At 41.3% G+C, this 22,724-nt stretch overlaps 1 protein-coding gene across 3 annotated transcripts in view; it reads right to left on the bottom strand.

The window, feature by feature from the left end:
* PCSK5 (proprotein convertase subtilisin/kexin type 5) overlaps positions 1-22,724 on the bottom strand; it is a 1,225,695-nt gene that overhangs the window by 1,086,319 nt on the left and 116,652 nt on the right. For all 3 annotated transcript variants that reach the window (XM_069229369.1, XM_069229360.1, XM_069229377.1), the window contains exon 2: positions 11,888-11,992. In XM_069229369.1, the coding sequence (XP_069085470.1) occupies positions 11,888-11,992 (105 nt within the window). The remainder of the gene's footprint in view (positions 1-11,887; positions 11,993-22,724) is intronic.

Here is a 22,724-nt window from a genome sequence, read left to right as displayed (position 1 = left end):
TTCCACTTTTTGAGAAATACTACTATATTAGCAGATGCCTAGGAGGAGGGGTATTTACCACCTTGTACCTGAGCAAAGAGTTCTAACACCAGAGGGATAGCAACCGTCCCTACTGCCTTTCCAGTGGGTAATCCTTGGGTCGCCTCCTCTAGTTCCTCCATCGTAATCTTATCTCCTAGTCGCTCCTGTCCATCCTGAGTGATTCTGCCAACCCTTGCAGTGCTTAAAAATCTATTCATTAATTGCTCCTCCTCTGAAGGGGTTGCCTTAAAGAGTTCGGCATAATAAATGCAAAAGGCTTGCCTGATTTCGTCAGGATCTGCAACCAGCCTGCCCTGCAGATCTCTAATACCACCAACAATGCTGATGGCTGCCTTCTGGCGAGCTCGTACCACTAGTAGCGTGCCCCACTTTTTCACTATATTCATAACATTCCTTACATCTTGCAAGGTATTTTTCCGCCAGCCTTTTTTGCAGAGTTTTCATTAATTGCTATTTTGGCAATTGCAATCTTCTGTAGAGCATCATTAACATCCGAACCTCCCTCAATAGCGAAGGTGAGTTGATTTCTCCTGCTCTAAGCTTTGCGCATGCTTCTTGTGTCTGTTCTGAGGTATGTTTCTGTCTCCTTAGGCTAAAGCTTAAAGTTTCCCCACATATCCATACCTTTATCATGTCCCAGACAACTTCCACTGGGGCGGACCCCCTATTTATTTCAAGAAAACTTCTCAATCATATATTCATATGGTGCAGGTATCCTGGATTATTCTGAAGTCCCCTCTTGAAAGTCCAGCCCTTCCTACTGCTTCCTATACGCTTCATTTTGATTTCCAATATTAATGGATTGTGGTCTGACAAACTGTAGATATAGTTTCATATATTCCATGGTTAACAATTCAGGAGAAACAAAACAATAATCCAGCTGAGCCAATTTCCTATGTGGAGTTGAATAATAGGAGTACCCAGGAGCTGGTCCCCTCAATTTTGGACAGCCAGCCACCAATCCTACTTCCTTTTGTAAGTTGTGAAGAGCTTTAAAAACTCTAGGTTTACACCCAGGATAGCTCTTTGGATTAAGGCCCATTATTTCTTTTAGACCATCCCAAGAGCCATTAAAATTCCATCACCACATATTATATAGGGGGCCGGCCACTCTGCTAATTCAACTGATAAAAAGTCTAGGACTGCTGGGTCTTCCAACACTGGGCCATATAGAGAGCATAGAGTAAAACATCCTTTGCTGTGTTGGCACTCTACCACAACCCATCTTCCATACTGATCTGCAATTCGTCAGGCAAACTCACACCTCCTTCTGCCAGCTAGAATAGCAACCCCTTTAGTTTTAATGTTCTGTTCGATGCATACCACTACCTTCATCCCAAGGGTATCTAATATCGATTTATTACAATACACTACATGTGTTTCCTGTAGACCGTATATGTCCGCCCTTAACATTTTTAGATCCTCAGCTATTTATCCTCTCTTTTGGGGACTATTTAAACCACAGGTATTTATAGATGCAATCCAAAGTTTAGCTCTTTAACTGATACAGCTCAAATAATTACCAGAGACACCCGTATTTATACATGACCACATTAAATCCCCTGCAGCCATACTTTATAGTAATTCCACATTCACCTTCTTTCATCATTCCTTGTGCTTTGTTGCTTCCATCCTTCCCCTCCCCACCATATCCTCTTCCCTCCTCATCCTCTGCAATAACCGGTTCTCAAGCATCCCTTTTTTTTTTACATGCCTATTATCCTCGATCCACCTTCCCTCCCACTCCCCCCTTTCCTACCCCTTCTAATTCTCTTATCTACAACCCTTCCCCCACCCACCCCAACCACTGAGGCAATCAGACCCCCACCGGTCTGAATTAGGTCTCCTTGGATGCCACTCACAAGGCTCCCGCCCCCGGACTAGCCATGCACAGAACATAGGGAGAGGGTAGGGTTGGAGGAAAAGTAGTTTTGAAGAATTATCCAACCAACAAAACTTACCCCCGACTTATCCCCCAACCTAACGTTTGTTCTCATTATTATCTAGTCATTTTTTTGCCTTTGCTCAGAGTCCTGCGGATTCTGGGAGCTCTGTTCATTTAAGTATTCTTTTGCTGAATCTCAAGAGGTGAACACTTTGGACCTTCCTTTAATTATAGTTTTCAGCCATGCTGGGGCTAGCAGGAAGGCCTCCCTGCCAGCATCCTGATAGGGCTTGATCAGTTGTTGTAATCTCCATCTGTGTTCTACAGTAATCTGACAATAGTCTGGTCGGGTGAAAATGGTTAAGTTGTCCAAACATTTTGGAGGGTTAGGGTGAGCTTTTTCAAAAGTAGCTTGCCTTAACATGAAGTTACCAAAAAAAAAAAAAAAAAAAACAGAATAGCTCTCGGATGTTTAGTTTCGGGGCCCAGCTTTCTTGCTTACCTGACTGGGGGAAACTGATGAGCCCTTTGTACTTCCATCTCCCAGCCCCATTTTGTGAGTTCTGGGAAGGCTTTTCGGAGTAGATCAATCATAATGTTCCTGATATCGTCGCCCTCGCCTCTTCTTCTATACCTAGAAATTGCAGATTATTCCTCCTCTGCCGGTTTTCATAGTCTTCCATCTTCCACATATCTTTTAGCTGTCCTCCTTGTGTTTCTGCCTGTTCCTTCCATATCTCAATGTCTGCCTCCATTGTAGAAGCTCTGCTCTCCATTGTATTTAGCTTTTATTCTATTTCCCCTCAAGTCTTATCACCCATCTGCACTGTGATCTGTAACTGTTTAGTAGCCATCCAGGCTCTGCGACTCTCTGTCCGAGTTTCAGTTTGCAGTTTCTTTACCGTACCATATATCAATTGCAACATTGTTTTGTCTGTATTACCTGTCCTGCCCGTAGAGTCATCCCCTCTATTCCCTTCTCTGATATCCTTGGGAAGTGTACGAATCTCGGGGCCCTTCTCCTGACTACACAGTCTGAATCCTGAGCAATCCCATTTAAGGGTTGCTGCACTGTGTCCTAATGTTGCTCCTCCAGTTATTGATCCAGATCTTGCCTTTATGCGTCTACGCTGATGCGGTTTTACAGCGGGGCCTGTGGCCCATAATAGGCTGGTCTCAAGGTCAGATGAAAAATCTTTCTTCTTCCGCACTTTTATACAGACATTGCTAATGGCTTCTGAGTCTTCTTTAAGTGAATAAAACGTATCCCATCCTTCCTTAGACCAGTCCATATTGTTCCCGTTCCCTTTGATCTTTCCTATTTCTTCATCTTGTCCATGCGCGGGTTGGCCTTCATCTAGAGCTGGCTCCCTGCTCCTTCTGGTATTAGTTCCATTAATATGTGACTCTGACAGTTTATCAGCAATATTTTGAATGCCCTCTGTATCAATTTATTTCCCCATGTGTTTTTTTTTTTTTTTAACTGCACTGGTGGCAGAACCAGTCAAATCTGTTAAGCTCCTGGCTCCGGCTGGCTGGCTGGCTCTCCATCTCCAAGTGTAACTTTGCCATATGCCAAAGGCCATCTGCAGAACATGCTCCAGTCTGCGCTGGCTCCATCGCCAGCTTGATTGAATCTGAACTCTCTGTTACGTCTGTTTTAATACTTTGAAAACGGGGTAAGTGGCCCTGCACTTCTGGTCTCTTGGCCCCCACTGGTGAAGAAGTTAGTAATATCTGGCTGCGGCCTGCACTTTAATCTACTATCACTCTGAGGCATATTCTGAGCCACATTGCCAATGCCAGCTGCACCACCAGTTTTACTACTTAATTTGCCCAGTCATGTTACAGACTGCCTACCTACAGGGCCACTGCTGCTCAAGTCCTTCACTGCACATTTCTGTCGGGCTCCAATCGTTGAACAGCCATTAGTGGTTATATTAACTTCTTTCTCTGCTTTTTCTTCTGAGGTCCATGAGCTTTTGGGTGCCATGACCGGTTTATTGGAGCTAAGTGAAACCCCTGGCTCTGCCTCTCTGGTTCCAAGGCTGAATATCTACTTCACTGGCAAAACCAGGATGAAGCACCTGTCTGGGGAGCAGCTCCTATGCCCCCCTCAGCACGCCCTTCTTGCTGCGTGGCTCCAGCTGCATTTACTCCTTGTTGACAGGCTCCAAGAGGCTCTTGCAGTGACATTGAGCCTCCTGGAGCCTAACTGCCTTCTTACCAGACCGCTGAACGTGGACTGTGCCACTAGCGCTCCATGTCCGGTTGAGGAATGACAAGGTGTGGAACCTTAAAAATATAGCATTGTGTATGAATGAACCGGGGACGGAGTGTGAAACGGAGGAAAATAATGTGAATAAAAATTCCCTTTGGTTGGAGGAAGAAGTAGAGTTTATGAACTTACAAAATTCACAAGTGACAATGAGGCAGACGTATACTAGGTGGGATCTAAGGTAGTTGTGGAGGAAAGACAATAGGGTAATCAAAAATCAGTGGACAATGATACACAAAGAGCAGAAGGGAGTGTAGAACAATCTGGTGAACTGAATAGTGAGAAAAGGAGGACAGTCATACCCAGATGGTTGAAAGACTTGGTACTTCATTGAGTGAGGAATGGATGAGTGTCATACCTGTGTGGTTGGAAGACTACATTCTTCATTGAAAATATTAATTGTTGAATATGATTTTCCTTTTCTTTTTTAAAAGAGGGAGGGATATGTTAGGTTATGTGGTATGTTGCATACTTACGATATTATGACATGCCAGTATTCCAGTGTCCAGCATTCTACGAGGAGTTGCTGGGACACCTGAGTTGCACAGACCTTTTCCCTGCATGAGAGAAGCTACGGATTAAACCAATTAACAAGAATTGTGTCCATTTCATCATTTATTCATTACTGAAGCACTACTACATTGAATTAAAAAGTTTTCCAAAATAAATTATAGAAAACCACTCAGAAGCAAAAAGCAACAACCGGGGCTATTTGGTTGTGCCAGATCAGGACAAAGTCAAAAGTTCAGGCCGACCACAATGGAGTGCGGGCCTGCTACAGGACCCAGTGGGGCCCACTGAACCAAAGTACCTTACAATCCTTTTGCAAGAGCGCTGCGGAGGTTCTGAACCACACCGTCGAGGAGATGTGTCGATTATCCCCATGCAGTCGACATCCTGGGTCAAAGGTCCCCAATAGGTGATCCGCTGATTCAGATAAGTGCAGTGGCTGCGATGCAGAGTTCATTGTCAAGATTGTTGTAGACAGGGAAGAAGGAGCCCTGTACCTAAGGAAACACCGCAGTGCAACAGTTTAATCCATGCAACAGTGGAGATGGGCTAGTTTTGTCCATGCAATGGAGGAGATCCAGTGGTTCTGATGGATCAGCAACTGAACATCTACCTCCAACGGTCCAGGACTGGGGTGGCAACACTTGGCAGGACAGGCTCACAGCTGGCAGATTTCAGTTGTAAATCAAGATTTTTAGAACCATTCATACACAACATCATAAATTTATGTAAGATTACAATTTTGGTTAACAACACTAGTTTGTTTAGCTAGAAAGTGGCAGGTGGAGATGCAGCCTTAATATTTCTCCTTTTTCACTTTTCTCTTGACATATTAGAAAGATTTGACACTGGAGTTACACTAAATGTGTTATGTTTCAGGATTTTGTTCAGAAGAACACCATGTACATAAAACCTTAAATCTGAAGTTTGCAATGTAACCTTGAAAAACTATACAACGTGAGGTTTTCAATCAATTATCCTTTCCTAAGAAAGAGAACTAAAAGTCGGAATTAGAAATTTCAATTAGAGGAATTGCGGCTGGTCTTACTTCAGAGCACCATTGCCAACAATGTGGTTTACTCCTACAATTAAAGGAGCACCACACATGGCTTTAACTGGATGCAACCTAGTTCAGCGATTATTTTATATTCTTATAGTTTAGCGACTACACCCAAGGGCTGATGGAGTTGCATATATCTTATAGGTGGCAGGTTTTGCAGAATTAGTTAACCAACCAAGATTAGTAAAAAGAAAATTCATGGTTGACATACAAACCTTTTCACTTTCCTTGAACAGCATCTAAAGAGAGATCTTTCATCATGATCCTGCAGCTAAAGAAGAACAACATGTCCAGGGACGGTTTCTTCTGTAGAGCCAAGGGGCTGCGCCCCGATATTCTTGCTCATCAATAGTTAAAAAGATTAAATAGATCCATTGGTTTAGAGATACAGTTGTATCCCTAAACAAATCGATGTGTTTAACTCTGGGCTGTCTGTCCAAGGCTGCCTGCCCTGCCTCACTTTGAAGGAAGCCACACAGTTAATCAGCTTCTCTGCACGGTAACGCACAATGCAGGGCTTAGCTTTCCAAATCCCTTCATTTCCATTCCGGTCTACGGTGGTATCCAATATAGCCCAATGGTGCTTTTAGCAACATGGTTTTGGGCGGTGGAGTTTTCATCCCTGCGTGAGGGCAGGCATCTGTCATTCACATGCATTGAGCCCACCCTTTCCCATTCGTCACGCAGTAGAAGTGAATGCAAGCATGTCTGGTTTAGTGTCTGGTTTAGTGCCTTGTCGTCAGTAATGGTATGTGTTATAATACTAATCTTGGGTTATTTATATTGACCCAAGACACCTTGTCACCTTAACCTCCCCCACTTTGACACCCCAGGCCCTGGCTGCAGGTCGCAGCCCCTCAGAGGTGGAGCTGCTGCAATTTTTTTCTCTGCTAAATTGTTCCAAAAACGAGCAGGGTTTTGATTTCCCTTGCAAAGTTTACCATCATATGTAAGTCCAGCTCAAAGCGAGGAATATGTCCTCACAGGAAAGGCTGTTATCTGCTGTATGGTTAAAACTGGACCTATCTTTATGCCCCTAACATTAATGCCCAGGATTATGGATAGATCTGCGAACAATGAATGTTAAAAACGTAAATATAATTTGTGTCATTGATTTTGATCCTCTCTTTTTTCGTGTTTTATTTAATGTTGCATTCGCCAAGAGAGTTAGTGTGTGATCATGCTCTGTTTCTCTATTTCTTTTCGTGCATTTTTTTACTCTTAAATAGTGCATACTTTGACTTGTGCTAGGCGTTTATGAGGGGCTTTGATTTAGATGATTGGTGCGGAGGCTGAAGGTGGAGCAAAATGCCTGTCAGTGTGTTGGCGCCTCTGCAGAGCACACAGAACAATGATCATGTATTCCAGCTACAATTAAAATTCAGATTAAATGTGTGGGAAGGTTGTGCAGAGAGGTCAGAATATTTAGAAGACAAAAACAAAAGGGAATAAAGTGATCAAATGTGATCAAATGTGTACAAGTGCAGTGTATGTTTGAGATGGTAAATTAAGGGAGATGAGAGGAAGTGTATTCAGGCAACAGTGACAAGAGGGTGCTGAAGAGGAAAGAGGAGATTGAAAAAGTGCAGATGGATGAGATGTGCAGAGAAAAAGGACATACGTATCTAACATAAAGCACACATAACTGAAGGTCGTACACCTTCTACAGGCCTCAATAACATTTAATTCATAGACTCACAATTTGAGAATTGAAACATTTCCAATGTTAATTATTCATACAATATTCATTGTTGTTACTCAATTATCAAACAGATAACCAAGCCAATAGGACTGACAAGTTTTATGTGTATGTCAGTTGTTGTATTACATTTTTGGATGCAATAACATCTGAGTGAGAAACCAAAATGCAGATGGGGTAGCACACAAATTTATTTTACATGTCCTTTTTAGAGAGCCCCCACTTTTTTCATCCCACTTAAAGACCTGTCTGTGCATTTCTGCATGACTGATTACAGCCAGCGGCTGTGGGTGTATCCCAATGCCTGGTTAGAACATTTTCTTCCAAAGTTGATGCTGCATGCAGTGCAAGACACTGCACAACCACATACTTTAAAGGCCCTTAAGTTGTCACGCTGTACAATATGCACACTGAAATAACTTTTCTACTCATTATTGCAGTAAGATATGGGTCAGTTTATAATGTATTTAATATTGCAAGGCTATTAATTCGCACTGCTTTATAAATCTTGCTTTCTCACTAAATTAATGTGCTTTCAAATGCACAATTTGTCCAACAAAAAAAAAGATTCTTGGGAGGGTGACCACTCCTTGGACCCCACGTTTGTCCATTAGGCTTGCTCGCTTCACTCGCTACATAATAGTCATACCCAACGTTTATCCCCCACCACTTTCAAATATCACCAGCTGCCACTGTACATGTACATGCTCATATTTTAAAAGAGGCTGAATTATACTTTTAGAGCAAAACGTTAATTCATCTTAATAAATTATAAATAGCAATTCTATGATTTCACCTACGTATTGATTCAGGCTGGTAAACAATGCTCTGGTGATATAAAGCTGATCCCTTAAACTCGAAAACAAAAGATTGTCTTATCTGTTTTGCTAGATTATTGTTGTTTCTAATTAACGGTATTACCCTGTTGCTGCTATTTGTTTTTTTTTTTTTTTTTTAATCAGGACTGATTTTTGGTTTAAACAGTTCAAAAAGGGCGAGCGTCTAGGAAATGTTGTGTCAAGTACTACAACAGTTAAAAACGTAAAGTATGGTTGTAGAGAACCACCTAAAATAAAATTGGTATTTTTCTTGTTTGAATAAAAAATAAGCTATGAATAGGATAATCAAGACCATTTGATTAACATAAAAGGACATTAGCGGGTGCAGAGGTTTCACAAATACCGCCTGGAAGAAAAGTGTACCATCCCCTTTACATTGGGGCATGCCTCTGCGAAGAAAGTAAACATTTCAGGCAGTACAAGCAGCAGAGACATCTTCCTCTGACCCCTTGCCTCTCATTAAATATTACTGCCAAACTGCTCTGGCCGCCCAGCACGAGTCCGTCTGCTAATCAGCTCTTTTGCAAACTCTGACAAATGACACTAAACGCGTTTATAACTTCCACCCAATTACCGAAGGCCTTAAAACCCACTAAGACATAAGCGTCGGCCACCCGAGAACTGAAACTGCATGATAGGAAAGTATCCCACCAAACGGCTCTTTTGGGGCCTTTGTTGTGCGTGGTGAATGAACTCTTAAGAAAAGAGGGTTAGTTCCACTTTTAAGTCCTAATGAGAGCCAGACAGAAGTCGGATAGTTTTCGACATATGAGTTTGCTTCAATGTTACTGTGGCGAAACAAAGTGGCTGGCAGTCTGTGCATGGGTACTCGAAAACATTTTCCCAGGGGCCACAAAGCTTGGAATATGATGTGACCGATGCCGCACTGATGCAAGAAGGTGGAAGTCAGGGGTTGGGGGGCGTAAATTTGCAGTAAGGTGGATGTAAAGAAAGCTAAGCATGTGCATCTAGTGTTTGAATTGCAGAATCTGAAACCAAAAACATGGGATTAATCTCAGCTACTTCACTTAACTAAAATGTGTGACCTCAGGCAATTGTTTTAGCTCACCTTCCTTCCTTTAGCTTCATTCATGTTTGAAAATTATCACTCAGACATACTACTTAATTTGCTGATATAATCTGATGTACTAAGGTGGATGGGTTCTGCATATTCTTCTTGAATTTTGACCAGAGGTTACCATACTTGTTCTGCAAAAGGTTTCTGAAAAAGGGGTTTCTAAATGTAATTAGTGAAAGACACCCTAGTTACTTATTTTGTTGAACTTAAAATAACTTTTTTTTAAATGCCTGTTTATTTAACATCGTTTTAATGCTGGTGCTGAGTGGAGTCCAGGGCTGTGTTGACCAGGGGGCTGCATGTTAAGGTCAGAAGGGCCGGGCCCTACTATGACTCACTCATCTAGTAGGTAACTGCCAGTTAAGCCAAGGAGTTTCAAAAAGTCTCCTCTTTCACCTAACTTCGCTAAAAGAAAAAGTTGCACAGCGGCACGCTTTTCACAGTGCTTGGCCAATTCCTTTATAGGACCCTTTTTAAATAGAAAAACTTTAAGCGTGCCATAGAAATGCACCATGCACGAAAACGCAGACTATTACACTCATTTTGATTATCACTTAATCTTGATTTTTTTCGACCTCAATTGTTATCAGAGACATGCAGTAATACCGCACATTGGCTTCTGTACGCTGGATTCATGGCTTGCCCCCTTGATCAAACTCTAATCACTGCCAAATCTCAATATCTCATTTCTTTCAATTTTTAAACAATTTAGACCACCGAAGGGCTGTACAAATGAATGTGTTTGTTCACTCAAAAGTTCTATTCTGACACTCTTGCAGTCACTCAAAATGCTGTAAAATGATTTTGCACGAGCATGCCCTTTTCTGTCATCCAGTAAAACACACGAATGTTTAGTTTTCTGGTGGCTAAGATACTGACTTTACAACGAATCCCAAAATCCTACTTAAAAATCATTGTGTAATTATAAGCAAAAACCACTATCGACCTCCCTTGCCTCACTGCCATCAAGTGTCAAAAATAATAGGCATTTTGGAATAGGCTGTACGTCAGAGGTAAGCACAACATCAAAAGTTTCAATATTCTGTTTTGACTAAAAGTGACTAAAGGCAATTTACTTTTGGATATTATGCTATAAAGGTCTTCACATTAGCTCCAATAAACTCTATGCAGGCACTTCTGAGCTGTACTCCTTAAAACATACCCATCTAAGCGAGGTATAATTATTGCAATAATATTTTGACAAAATTGTAGAGTATGGTGCACAGATCACTTAAACAACATCAAGATATACTTTATTCAAGACCAAAACCTTTTCAGTGCTGTAGGAACACTTGTAGGTCCAGCACGTCCAGAAGTTGAGGTCAGGCACTAGCCTTACGATTCCACCACAAGGTGGCACCAAAGTACAATTAATGGCATACAAATATATTTTTTATTAGTAGATGGGTCCATCACAGCAACAAAGTAACATTTTGCCTCTAGCAGAAGACATTCGAGCACTGTTTCTCAACAGTTGCATATAGCATGTGTAAACAGTGGTCAGTATCAGGAAGACCATGTTAACACAGTGTATACAGAGGCACCTGTAGGGCCTGTTGAGGCTAATTATGCTTTTATTTGAATGCACTTATGGAATAGATGTTGCAATCAATTATAAATTAGCTTCTGTACAAAGGCCAACCAAACATAGCCCACAGGAAAGTACTGAATACTTGACTGATAAGATACCATCGCTTGCACGTGTCAACATTCCTACTTCTCAGTTCTGGGAAGCCCAATTACCATGAAACTAGCAAATCCATTTAAAAGTTCCATCTGGTGACATAATTAAGCAAAGATTTACCATTCATATAGCACACACCACAAACCAAACGGTGGCTCCTGTTTTCTGAATACTGCCCTACTCCATTACTTTGGTATTCAAAAGGGTGACAGAGTTATGCAAGTCATCTAGAAAGAATTATTCCTTAAACAGTTTTATCAAATCCAGTAGGCAAAAGCAACACATTTGCACGTCTTTAATTGGGCCGTGCACACCCGTCCTATAGATGTTTGAGGCCCATTTTCTCAGAGGCGAGACGAGACACAGGTAATGCTGTAACACACATCACCAGGTGTTGCCTTTTCATCTGTGACTGTCTGACCGATTACAATGAATGTTTTAATAAGCAAACTCTTAAAAATTGTGATAACATTTTTAGAGCCAAAAAATATTGTTTTGGGGTGAAGGGTGTCACTCTTATCTTCGACTTTTCAAAAGCTATGTCCTGTGAAGTATGATGACACAGCCAAGATGGGAACACGATTACTCACGCTCTCACAGGCCGCCTTGGACGCTCTGTCCAAAGGGTGACATGTCACCCTAGCAAGGCATTGTTCCCGCTTCATCTTATTGTATAACGACGCACAGCAGACAGCTAGCATGTCAAATCCTTGAAACGTTAGATTTCATCCCAGAGCCTCCGTCGGTGTGAGGTTACCAATTAAAAATGTAGGAGCAGCGGCTTTAGATGCTGGCCAGGCAGATTCTCTTACCTTTGGCTCCATGGATATAAAATTGTGTGTGCCTTTGCTGGAGAGGATGGACCGCTTTATCGTCCTACTGTGGTAGAAGTGGTAATAGCCCTTCAGTGCTCCGATCTGTAAGGAATGGAAAAGAGGGTTAGGCAAGATAAGAAAAAGGGTACACAATCAGTAAAAATATTTTCTTTAGTTGTATTTAAAAAATAAATAAAAAACACTCAATAAATTATGCAGTTTCCTGCTGTGCTGAAATGTCAGTCGAACCCCAGTGATCGCCTTTCAGAGGAAGGACACACGATACAAAATGGATGTACTGTCCTTGAGGCAGTAACTGCATTAACAAAGATTATAATTGAGCAGCTTTTGCCGCCTAGTCCTGCCTTTTTAATGTTTAATTTATATGCAGCTTTGTAAGTAATTCTTTATCAATCTGCAACCAAACGCATTCAAAGGCAGCGCAACACTCATGGAATAACCACGAAATGCATTCCAAGGAGCCTCCTAAATCCATTAGTGTATGGGTATTTTTGGCCATTTAGAGTATTAACTTTAATAAGGCGATGAAAACAAATTTGTGAAAAAGCAGGTCATTTTCAGTATTGCTAATGGCAAACAAAATAAGTGATAAGTATTCTGTGGATAAAATGTGACCTCTCACTAGAAATAAGTGAATAAATATATAAAACACAAAGAAACTGCATACCAATATATATATATATATATATATATATATATATATATATATATAGTTATCTGGTGCAATCGAACCTATTGTTTTTTTGGTATCGTTTATAACAAGGGGAGATTGGATTACTATGGGTTTAGTAAATGGGGCGCTGACTAACACTGCCATGTGGGCACAGGCCCCTCCAGCTACTGATGCATTACTAAACAAAAATTATAAGAAAACCTTTCATTCACTTTGTCTTAGCTTCACTATGAATGTGCGACCAACTTGCCCAATGCCATAGCGCCTGTTCAGATCATACACTATCAGCAAAAAAAAAGAATGAATGCATCTTTGTGGCATTCAGCCAAAAAGAGGAAAAAGCACACAGAGTAAGAGGAGCATCCACGTAAATATGCACCCAGGTGGTAGACTGGTAAGAGAGAAAGTGTATACTTTGGATAGAATTAGGACTTGATGCATAATTACGACTCCACAGAAGTATTTTGGATATTTTCTACTATGGTGCTCTTTAAGTAGCACGCATCCGTTTTCGAATAGTTGGAAGATTGTGTGCGGATGAGCGGGAACTTCTTTGTACTTAGGGCATCTTGGATCTGATATATTATACACAAATATTCACTACAAAGCCAAAGGATAGAGGGACGTTATAGTTAGGTGCAGACTTTACATCCACAAAACCATAAAAAATTGAATAGTTATAGTTATTTTTATATCAAGACACTATAACTCATGCTCCAAAGTAACCATAACATGTGCCCCTACCACAGGTTTCTCATCAACTATTTTGTCGTAATTGTTAGAGTTAGATTATAAATTAAGTCATATAAGCGGTCATTACTGATGTAGTGTGTGGGGTAAGTAGCAGTGCATTGCAAGGGTGCTACTTATGGTTTCCTTACAGCATGGGCTATAGTGTCCTGAGGTAAGTACAACAGTAACTGCTGAATTTGTATGGTTTTGTCTGTTCAAAATATGATCCTAACTATAATGTCTCTGTAATCTTTGTTTTTGTTTTTTTAAAGAGAATTTCTAAGGTTTTTTATATTCGATTTCCTAACTATAACATCCCTGTAACCTTTAGTTACTTTCAGTGAATTTCTAGGGATTTTTTTTTTATATTAAAGAATATTCAATTACTTTAATCCTTAATCCAACCCTCACCTCACATGGCCTTTAGCTCTGCGATCACCTACCCTGTAGGCCCCCAACCCTTTGCATCACACGGCTGGCAGGGGTTTGCCACAGGGCCTGGCCTGCGGTGATTGGCCATAGGACCTGGCCTACGGCCAACTCCCTGTAGGCACCCAAACCTGCTCCACGCAAGACCTTCGGCCATGTGCGCAGAGGGTTGGGCGTAAGGCCTGGCCTGTGGCCAGTTCCTTGCAACCAACCTGCTGCAAGCTCCTACCTCCAGCTCCATGCACAGCCTTCGGACAAACCCCTCGTAATCAGCAACCCTGCATTACTAAGAGGGGGGGGGCCGCGGCCTGATTTTGGCCCTGGTGAGCCCATCCACAGGGTTCCAGCCAATTTGTGAAAGGAGAGGGGTTACGTGGCCCTCCTCCCTGGCCCGATTTTGATCCAGGCATTCAGCAGTTATAGTTAATTTGAGCTAACTATAACTTATGCTCCTGCAATGCACTACTTCTGACCTCACATATTACATCATGCATGGCAAGATATATGACATCTCAAATGACATCAGTGATGACATTATACAAACTTCTTTTGTACACATTGCTCTATAAACGGTATAGCTTTAGAGCTCTGAAATTAAGTTGAAATAGCACAGAAGAACATGAGGCATCAATAATGTAATTACAGAAAAACTCCTTTAGCAATCAACCACAGATAAATGGGTAAGCCACACTGCATTTGGTGTACAACTGTTCAGAGAAAGCCAAGTTCCTAAAAATATTGAATGTCTGTTCCAAAACTAATTACTCTACTGCTGACAGCCTTTATCTGCATCAAATCACTGACAGCCACCGAAACCACATTTTGAAATGAGATTGATATGAGTAGAGAAGTGGGTACTGTAAACAGTATTCACTCTACGAAGAGAGTTTACCCTGTACCACACTGCAGACAGTGAAACTCTCAAGTGAAAGACTCTACAGATTATTTAAAAGTATCTACTAAGAACAGTGTATGCTCTTCGAAACACTTTGCAAAAAAGACACTACTCACTTAAAATAAGCAAGAAATTGTATACTACCTGCAGCCTTCAAACTGAAAACTTTACAAATTCCCCATCTTCTGAAGCAAAGGAAGCACATATACCTGCTGCGTTATGTAGAAGTTGTCATGCTAAGACAATTCTGTCTAATAATTCAAGGCTGCTAACAGTACTTATGGTCGGATTTAGATCTTGGTGGCAGCGGACACAAGAAGACCTTCAAATTTATGGTGTTCTGGCCCACCATATTTTGATGTTATAGTCCTGCAGGCGGTGTAGTGGTAGCAATTTGCTGACGGAGGAAGGCCGTTGCTGAACCCAATAGACAGCAGACAATGGCATTGTACATGTTAGTCACACACACAAACTGTAAACTTTGCTATATGTGTTCTCCTGCATCACACACACAACACACCACATACACACTGTTATCCATTGCCATTCTGCCACAACACATACATGCTGCAAACACACATTGATGTACATCCATAACACAACACACACACACTATTGTTGCTGCACACACAACCAACACAACCGAAACAACCAGCACAACTACACACTCATCCACACTCATCACAACTACACACATCACAACAATGACTGCCACACAACACTCGCCTGAATGTTGCAAATAGCAACACAATGCAACGCATACACAACAAAATCAATGTCATATGCAAGAGGTACACATACTGACAACCAAACCACCATTACACCTCCCTCCACCTCAACCAGCCAATCGTTTTAAGCACACACACATTCATGTACAGACTCACACACAACTCGAAGCACTACATGATCGGTACAGGTCCCTTGCAATGGTCACACATGGACACAGATGGCAGGTGTGACCATGCCCTCATTGTGGTCCCAGCATTAATTTGGCAATAAATACTAGCACCCAAATGACAGTTGGGTATGTGTACCAGGTGTTGTGTACCACTGTGTCCCCATCCACGTATGACACAATTGTCTCCTCGACATATGAGGAAAACATTTGACTGTTCACCACTTACCACCCCCCACCACCACCACAACCAATCTGCCAAGTCAGAAGTACAGGTCAGACCGTCACATTTTGCTTGCCGGTATGGCACATCCAAATCTGCACGGAGGAGTGTGTGGCAGGAGTCTATTTCCTATAGTGCTGTTGCAGCAGATGGGAATCCTTGGCGGAGTCAGTGGGACATGAGCAAATTATAGTCTATTGGACTGCCAACATCAGCCGGTGGGCGAACCACCAATCCGGTGGATGGGGTTTCTGTAAAAACAGTGGCAGCAGGCCAGCTACCACTAACATCTAAATCAGGCCCCTAGTAACTACTACATACAATCTTTGACCTGGGAAACTTTTTTTCAGCAGAGGCAAAAAAAAACTATGTAGAACATATTGGACACAGTTTGTTAACTGTAATGTGCACACAGAGTTAATCTTCAATGCAAACATTTATTACTTGTTCAATATCTCTACACACCTATGATGCACTAGGACTACATGCATCTTGTAACTGCTTACACTCATTAGCTGGGCACAGGCTGTACAAAAGTAGGTAGAAAAGTAATACAGTAGGTACCCGTTACTATGTAAACTATAAGAACAAACTAGCACACATATTTGATTATGTCATCAGTGATGTCATGAATGATGTCAGAACATGTCATGAGTGATTTAATTTGTGAGGAGGTCATAAGAAGTGCATGTCAGGGCGCAACTGGTGAATTTCTGTGTCTTTGAAGTTCAAAACGTTAACGTTGTCACTGACAAATTCACCTAACTATAACATTACTTTAACCTTTTTTTTTTTTCCCAGTGAATTCGAAGTTTTTTATTTTTTATTTTTTTAAAACAAAAACAGATCTTATCACACCAATATTACTTTAACGTTTGGGAGTTTTTTTAAGTGAAAGTTTTTTTTGTTTTTTTAAAACTTATAGTAATTTTTGATTACTATACAGTAAGCCACAACCCACTGCATATGGGCAAAGGCCATGCGCGGCAGAAGCTTAGCCACATAGCCTTATGTTTTTTTTAAAGGGAAGGGGGCCATGTGGTCCCCTCTCCAAGGCTAATTATGCCCATTAGCCTCTGGAGATCCCAAGACCTTATGTTTTTTAAAGGGGAGGGGCCAAGTTCCCTCGATCCTTATTAGGCCCTGGAAGCCCCATTCCTTAACGCCTTTTTTAATGAAAGAGGAGGAGGAGGGCCAAATGGCCTTGCCCCTCGAGCCTTATTAAGCCCTAGTATATGTAAAAAAAAAATATATATACATATATATATATTTTACTTAGTGGCTGTCGCCAGAAGGTAGTTATAGTTAGTACCTAGTTTCTATATAAAAAACGTTCCAAAACAATTTGACACTCAGGTCAGTTACTGTCTTGAAAGTTTTGGGGTGATCCATCGCAGGGGTTGGGGGGTTGGGGGGGGGGGGGGGGGGGGCAAGGAAAAGGGGCATCCAAAAACACTTTTTCCCCCCATTCATTTTTCCATAGGGATTTTGAACACGATAGCCCCAAAACTACTGGACAGAATTACACCAAATCTGGCAGAGAAGTATGTCCTGGTCCAATAAGAGACCTGATTTTGTTTTGGTGTAAATTCGTTCTGTAGTTTTAGAGACATTGAAGAAAATCCAAATTTGTATATCTAGGGATGCGTGCTGAGATCTGATTGCCTTACAACACTTCAACAACTAAGCCAGTAAGTGTTGGCAGACAACCTGGGATTCGTAATAGAAAATACAAAAGTGGCCAGGGTATGAATACCCTAACACCTTATCTATGGTACTGGGGTCCCAAATAGCCCCCCCCCCCTCGACGCACGGGCTAAAAAGCATTTTTTTTTATTCTACCGCAAATTCGCAATTGGGTTGTGAATCCATGGTAAAAATAATTTTTAAGAACAAGTGTGAGCTTCCGCGATTGTCTTCAAATAAGCCCCCGGATTGGCTCTTTTTTTGCTTTTAATAGGGGCAAATGAAGTAATAGGGGTGGGGCAAGGGCACATGGCCCCCCTGCACCTCAGGGACCACCATCGCCTGGGGCAAAAATGCTTTGTAACATGGGGGAGGCACAGTTGCCTCACTCACAGCCCCAGGGACCACCATCTCCCCGGAGCGAATAATTTAATAGGAGTGGGGGCCACCAACCCCAGGGCAAAAATGCTGTACTGTGGGGGTGAACCGATGACCTCCCCCACATCCCCGGGGCAAATAATTCAATATGAGCAGAGGACCAATACTTCTCCAGGGCACATTCTAAATAATGTAAAGGGGGTCCGTTTCGGACCCCCATTAGCCCTGGGGACCACCCTGAGGCTATGTGCCATTGGAGGAGGGCCACACATCCCCCCTTGTGAGTCACAGATGGCCTTGGGGACAGCCACACCCCAGGGCCGGCTCCTGCTGTGTCCCAGGGTCCCCCACCCCTGGAACACAGCTGTTTCCTGTTTGGCTACAGCTTCAAAGCTGCAGCTAAGCCACAACAAACACTTCACTTTTTGACAGTGGGATCTATAAAGCAAGTCCCGCTGTCAAAAAGTGGAGCTTTCATCTCTGTTCCCTGCACACGTTCAGGGAACAGAGGTGAAATGCTTCAGCAGGGTAGGAGCTGCTGTTAAAAGCAGCTCCTTGCTTGCTGAAGCAATGGCACCACGAGTTAAGCCTTGAGGCTTACCCGCGATACAAGATAGCCAGTAAAGGGCATGTTGGTAAATAAAAAATAAATAAATATGTAGAGACCACGGGGGAACCCTTGAGGGCTCCTTCATTATTCCAGATTGCCCATGAAGGACTTAAAAAAAGAAAAAGAAGAAAAAGCAATAGCTCAGTGTAAAGGTCACACACCTTCACAATGAGCATTCAGGGTTCGAGTCCAGCCGGACTTCCTTCCCTCTTTTTTTTTGTTTTTAAAGTACATATTATTTTAATTTTCAAAAACAACATTTTTTATTGTACATAAATGCCTCTTTCTAAGTATATCGTACCTCAGAGCCTAAAAAACCCTCTCTCTCCCTCTCACTTTCTTTCTCTCTGTCACTCCATTTTTCCCATTCTCACACACATACAGACACATCATGAGTGATGTAAAATGTGAGGTCTAAGCAGTGCAATAAGGGGCATATGTTATAGTTAGTTCAGATAACTAGAACTTCTGAATTTCTATGGTTTTGGGTCTGTAAAATCTGAGCCTAACTATAACGTTCCTATAACCTTACATTTTTTTCAATACATTTCTAAGTTTGTTTTAACCTTGGTTTTTTTCATTGAATGAATGAATATATATATACATATATATATATGTGCACACACACACACACGTATATATATACACACACACACACACAGCAAGAGAAAGTGAAGGGCTCCAGATTGAGGAACACAAACTAGATTTTCACAATTAATAGCTCTCCAAAGTAGCAGCATGATTGCTATTACTGGCTCAATTAAATATCAAAGGTAAAGAACAGGTTTCGTCTGGCCTCAGGCATACTCTGATCTCTGACCAAAGCTGCGAGAAAGATGACTGCAGCTATTTTTGCATATGCTAAATCATTAGACCTCAAAACTGCTTGCTATTTTAAGCAGCGGTGTTGGATGCTCCATGTATCATTAAGGGAAAAAAACAATAATTAACAGGTACATAATACCCTTTCAGAATACGTATGGCATACATGATAAAAGTCACAAAATGTATAATATTCTCTAACTCATCAGAGAACAAAATGCCAGAAGAGCAACAAAAGATGGAACTGTGGGATCCATCATAGTAGCACAAATGTAGACCGTTATCCACATATTCTTTGCTAATACTTATGAGCAACTGGGAGGAATCAAGCCTTCTCCTCCCTTGCAACCTCGATCGAACTGAAACCCAGCAAGCTCCGCTAAGAACCAGTTTCCTAAAGTAATCTAATAAGCCTCACTCAGTATGGATGAGTCAAACGTTCTATGGAAGTGACCATCAGAGATCTATGTCCAGGGAAAGTTGAAGTTAAGACTCCTTTCTTGATTTAATTTGTGGACTTGTTGACATTTTACTGTGGGACTAAGATACTGTGGATGCCAGTCTTTGTACCGTGCATGGCAAGTGCCTTTTTTTCTTTTCTTTTTTGACAGGGAGTGACCTTCCAGTTCTTGAAACGTAGAGTAAGTTAAGGCTGAACTATAAACATGTAGTCTGTACATTTCGCTGGTTTCTGGACATCACACAGCTCCATCCAGTGAATCATATCATTGATGATATATACTGATGCACCTCCTACAGGCAGGTCAGGAGCAAAAGGTCTTCAATAGAAAGGGCTCTCTGCCCTCCTGCCCTTCACACCAGTGCCCCAACAAAGAGTGATTCTCAGATCTGGCATTGACAGGACAATGAAGGTTTATCCTTTCTACAGCAGTGCAGGCAGAAGACTAAACACCAAATTTATGGAGGGTGGAAGTAAACCAATTTAAAACCATTATGCACAAATGTTGTACAGGTCTGTGCTAACTGCGCAAGGTAAGGGAAAACGAAACAAAAGAAAGTCCAGGCCCTCAAAAAGGAGTAAGAAGGAAACTCTGGAACAGCTTTGAATTCACAACAAGATTAACGTTTCTAGATTTCCAATGGAGCTGAAAGTAGAGGAGGGTCAATGCTCTTAGTGAAGCAGTTTGGTAGATCTTGGTATATCCAAGAGTTTCAAGGTTGATGCAGAAAAAAAGGCAAAGGGTCACGTAATCTAAAAAGAGCATAGCAACACTTATCAAGCACTGATAAAGCAAATGGACTGCATGCAAAACGGACAACATGCATGCAGTCATTCACATATACATGCAGAAAGAGCAATAAACAAAGCTGACAATGTAAGCACAGCCTTGCACACTAGGTGCCACCCATGTGCAAATATCCACAGAAATACAGATTTTGATTCACACACACCCCCAACATACAAAGGCAACTAAACCATCTGGCATACAGGTGACTGTATTCACACATGCAATAATGCACACAAACCGTCGCTCTTAAAAATGTGTATATATATATTTATTCCACTGAAAAAACTCAATAGAAATACAGCTCAATTTTTTTCAGTGAATTTCAATGGCATTTTATTCTCTGATACACTTATTTGCAACCCAAGTGCTGTACACAGCAGGGGTTGACTACAGAGGCAAACCCATGGCACACAAAGGCCAAACCCTTGCGCCCAACCCACTGCAGGTATTTAATCCAGCTGCAGACAGCCTCTAGGGTCTGCCCAGTAATTTTCTCTCTGCTTCTCTCTTCCTCACACCCCATCTCTCCTCTTCTTTTTAATCCTTCATGAAAGTAACAAATCGAATCAAATTCATGATTCTCGCAAAATGGAAGATAAATCCACTACTTAAAATGGCTTTTCGCATAATCATATTTCAACTAACAAATAATGCATTGTTTTGTGCATTTCTTCTAGTTTGGTACTCTAGTTTTACAGTATGCATCTGGGTCCTCCACCCCACGACACTTCCTTATGGTCAGTTCCCCACCACTGCTGTAGACAAGTTTTCCACAGCATTAAAGTTGTGAAGTGGAATACATGCTTGATCTTTAAGATGGTGAGGAAAACAAACTATACTGTGTACTTACCAGCCAAGCACATTTGTCCAAACATTGAAATGTAACTGACTGGAGTCACTAATCAGTGAATCGCAACTTCAAACAGTGGAGATAATACAAAAATATTTGTCTTGTGAATATAGTATAATAATATAATAAAAAACACACACTGTCCCATGTAGCACACATAAGCAAACATGATAAAGGGATCCATTACAGGAGAGGAGGCCTAGCTGACCAGATTGAAGGTCATTTTGATAGATGCAGGATGAGTAGAATGATTGATTAGTGGTGTGATTTAAATAAAGGCTTAGTTTTAACCCTCCTATTTGTTATCTTTAGGGAAAATTAAATTTATAGTGGAGAAGTCAAGTTCAGATCCTTTCAGTCCTGGACCTCTCCAAAGAGGAATAACCTCTGCTGGGTGATGAAATACTTTAGTTTGCAACTCAGGCAATCTGTGCCCTTTTGGAGTAATCACCTATATGTAACCATGCCTCTGGTGTAATCACAGCAGGAAATTTGCTTACAGCATGGACTGTCAGCCAGGTCCAAAGCTACTTAAGGGATTTATTTACTTATCATAGTCACTAGGGCATGAATCAATTTTTCAATGAAAGAATGAGAAGAAATTATGTTTTAGAGTCATTAGCAGAGAAGTCCGGGTTTGAACCATGTAAAAAAATAAAACGAACAAAAAAGAGGAACTGTGTACAAAAATAGAATAAATTGCCTATAGGCTTATAGAACCCCGAAATGGATAGGAAAGGAGTCAGAAAAGGTAGGATTCCATCAGACAGAGTTGCACAACCAACGATGGAGAGGTTCAGTATACCTACACATTCTTTTCTAACCAGACTAGTGTGTTTTTAGGGCAAGGTTCAGCACAAGCCCATTCCTATTTTGGATTTTCAAGTAAAAACGCACATTAGGAAATTCTGCATGTCATATATTGATATAGTTATTATAAGTTCCAACAAGAATAGACATTAAGTGCGTCGGCCTAAAATTGTCCTTGAAAAAAAGTTAAAGAATATATAGGTATTTCTGTGTATATTGTGCCTTTATCTTGACACTACATGGCATGCGACAGACTAATCGCTGCCATAATTATAAAAGGTTGTAATAAATTACTCTGCAAAAATATGTTGAAATTTCTGCGATTATTGATGTTTTTCTGTAAATGAGAAGGCAACTGTTTCATGCAACATCAGTTTTACACTAGTGTATCCCGTTTATATTTTAGTCTGCATCGGTTATAATTATTTATGATTATTTGTACTCATTAGTGATAAATTGCAATTTGGTTCCGTGCACAGTTGCATGTATAGGGTATTGTATAACAGTCCAAAAAATACAAACATTCCTTAAGGGTCAATCTAGATCATTGGCTGGATGCG

This window comes from Pleurodeles waltl, chromosome 1_1, assembly GCF_031143425.1.
Source record: "Pleurodeles waltl isolate 20211129_DDA chromosome 1_1, aPleWal1.hap1.20221129, whole genome shotgun sequence".
Lineage (NCBI taxonomy): Eukaryota > Metazoa > Chordata > Amphibia > Caudata > Salamandridae > Pleurodeles > Pleurodeles waltl.
Note: the sequence above shows the minus strand (reverse complement) of the source record. Positions and strands in the feature narration are given on the sequence as shown.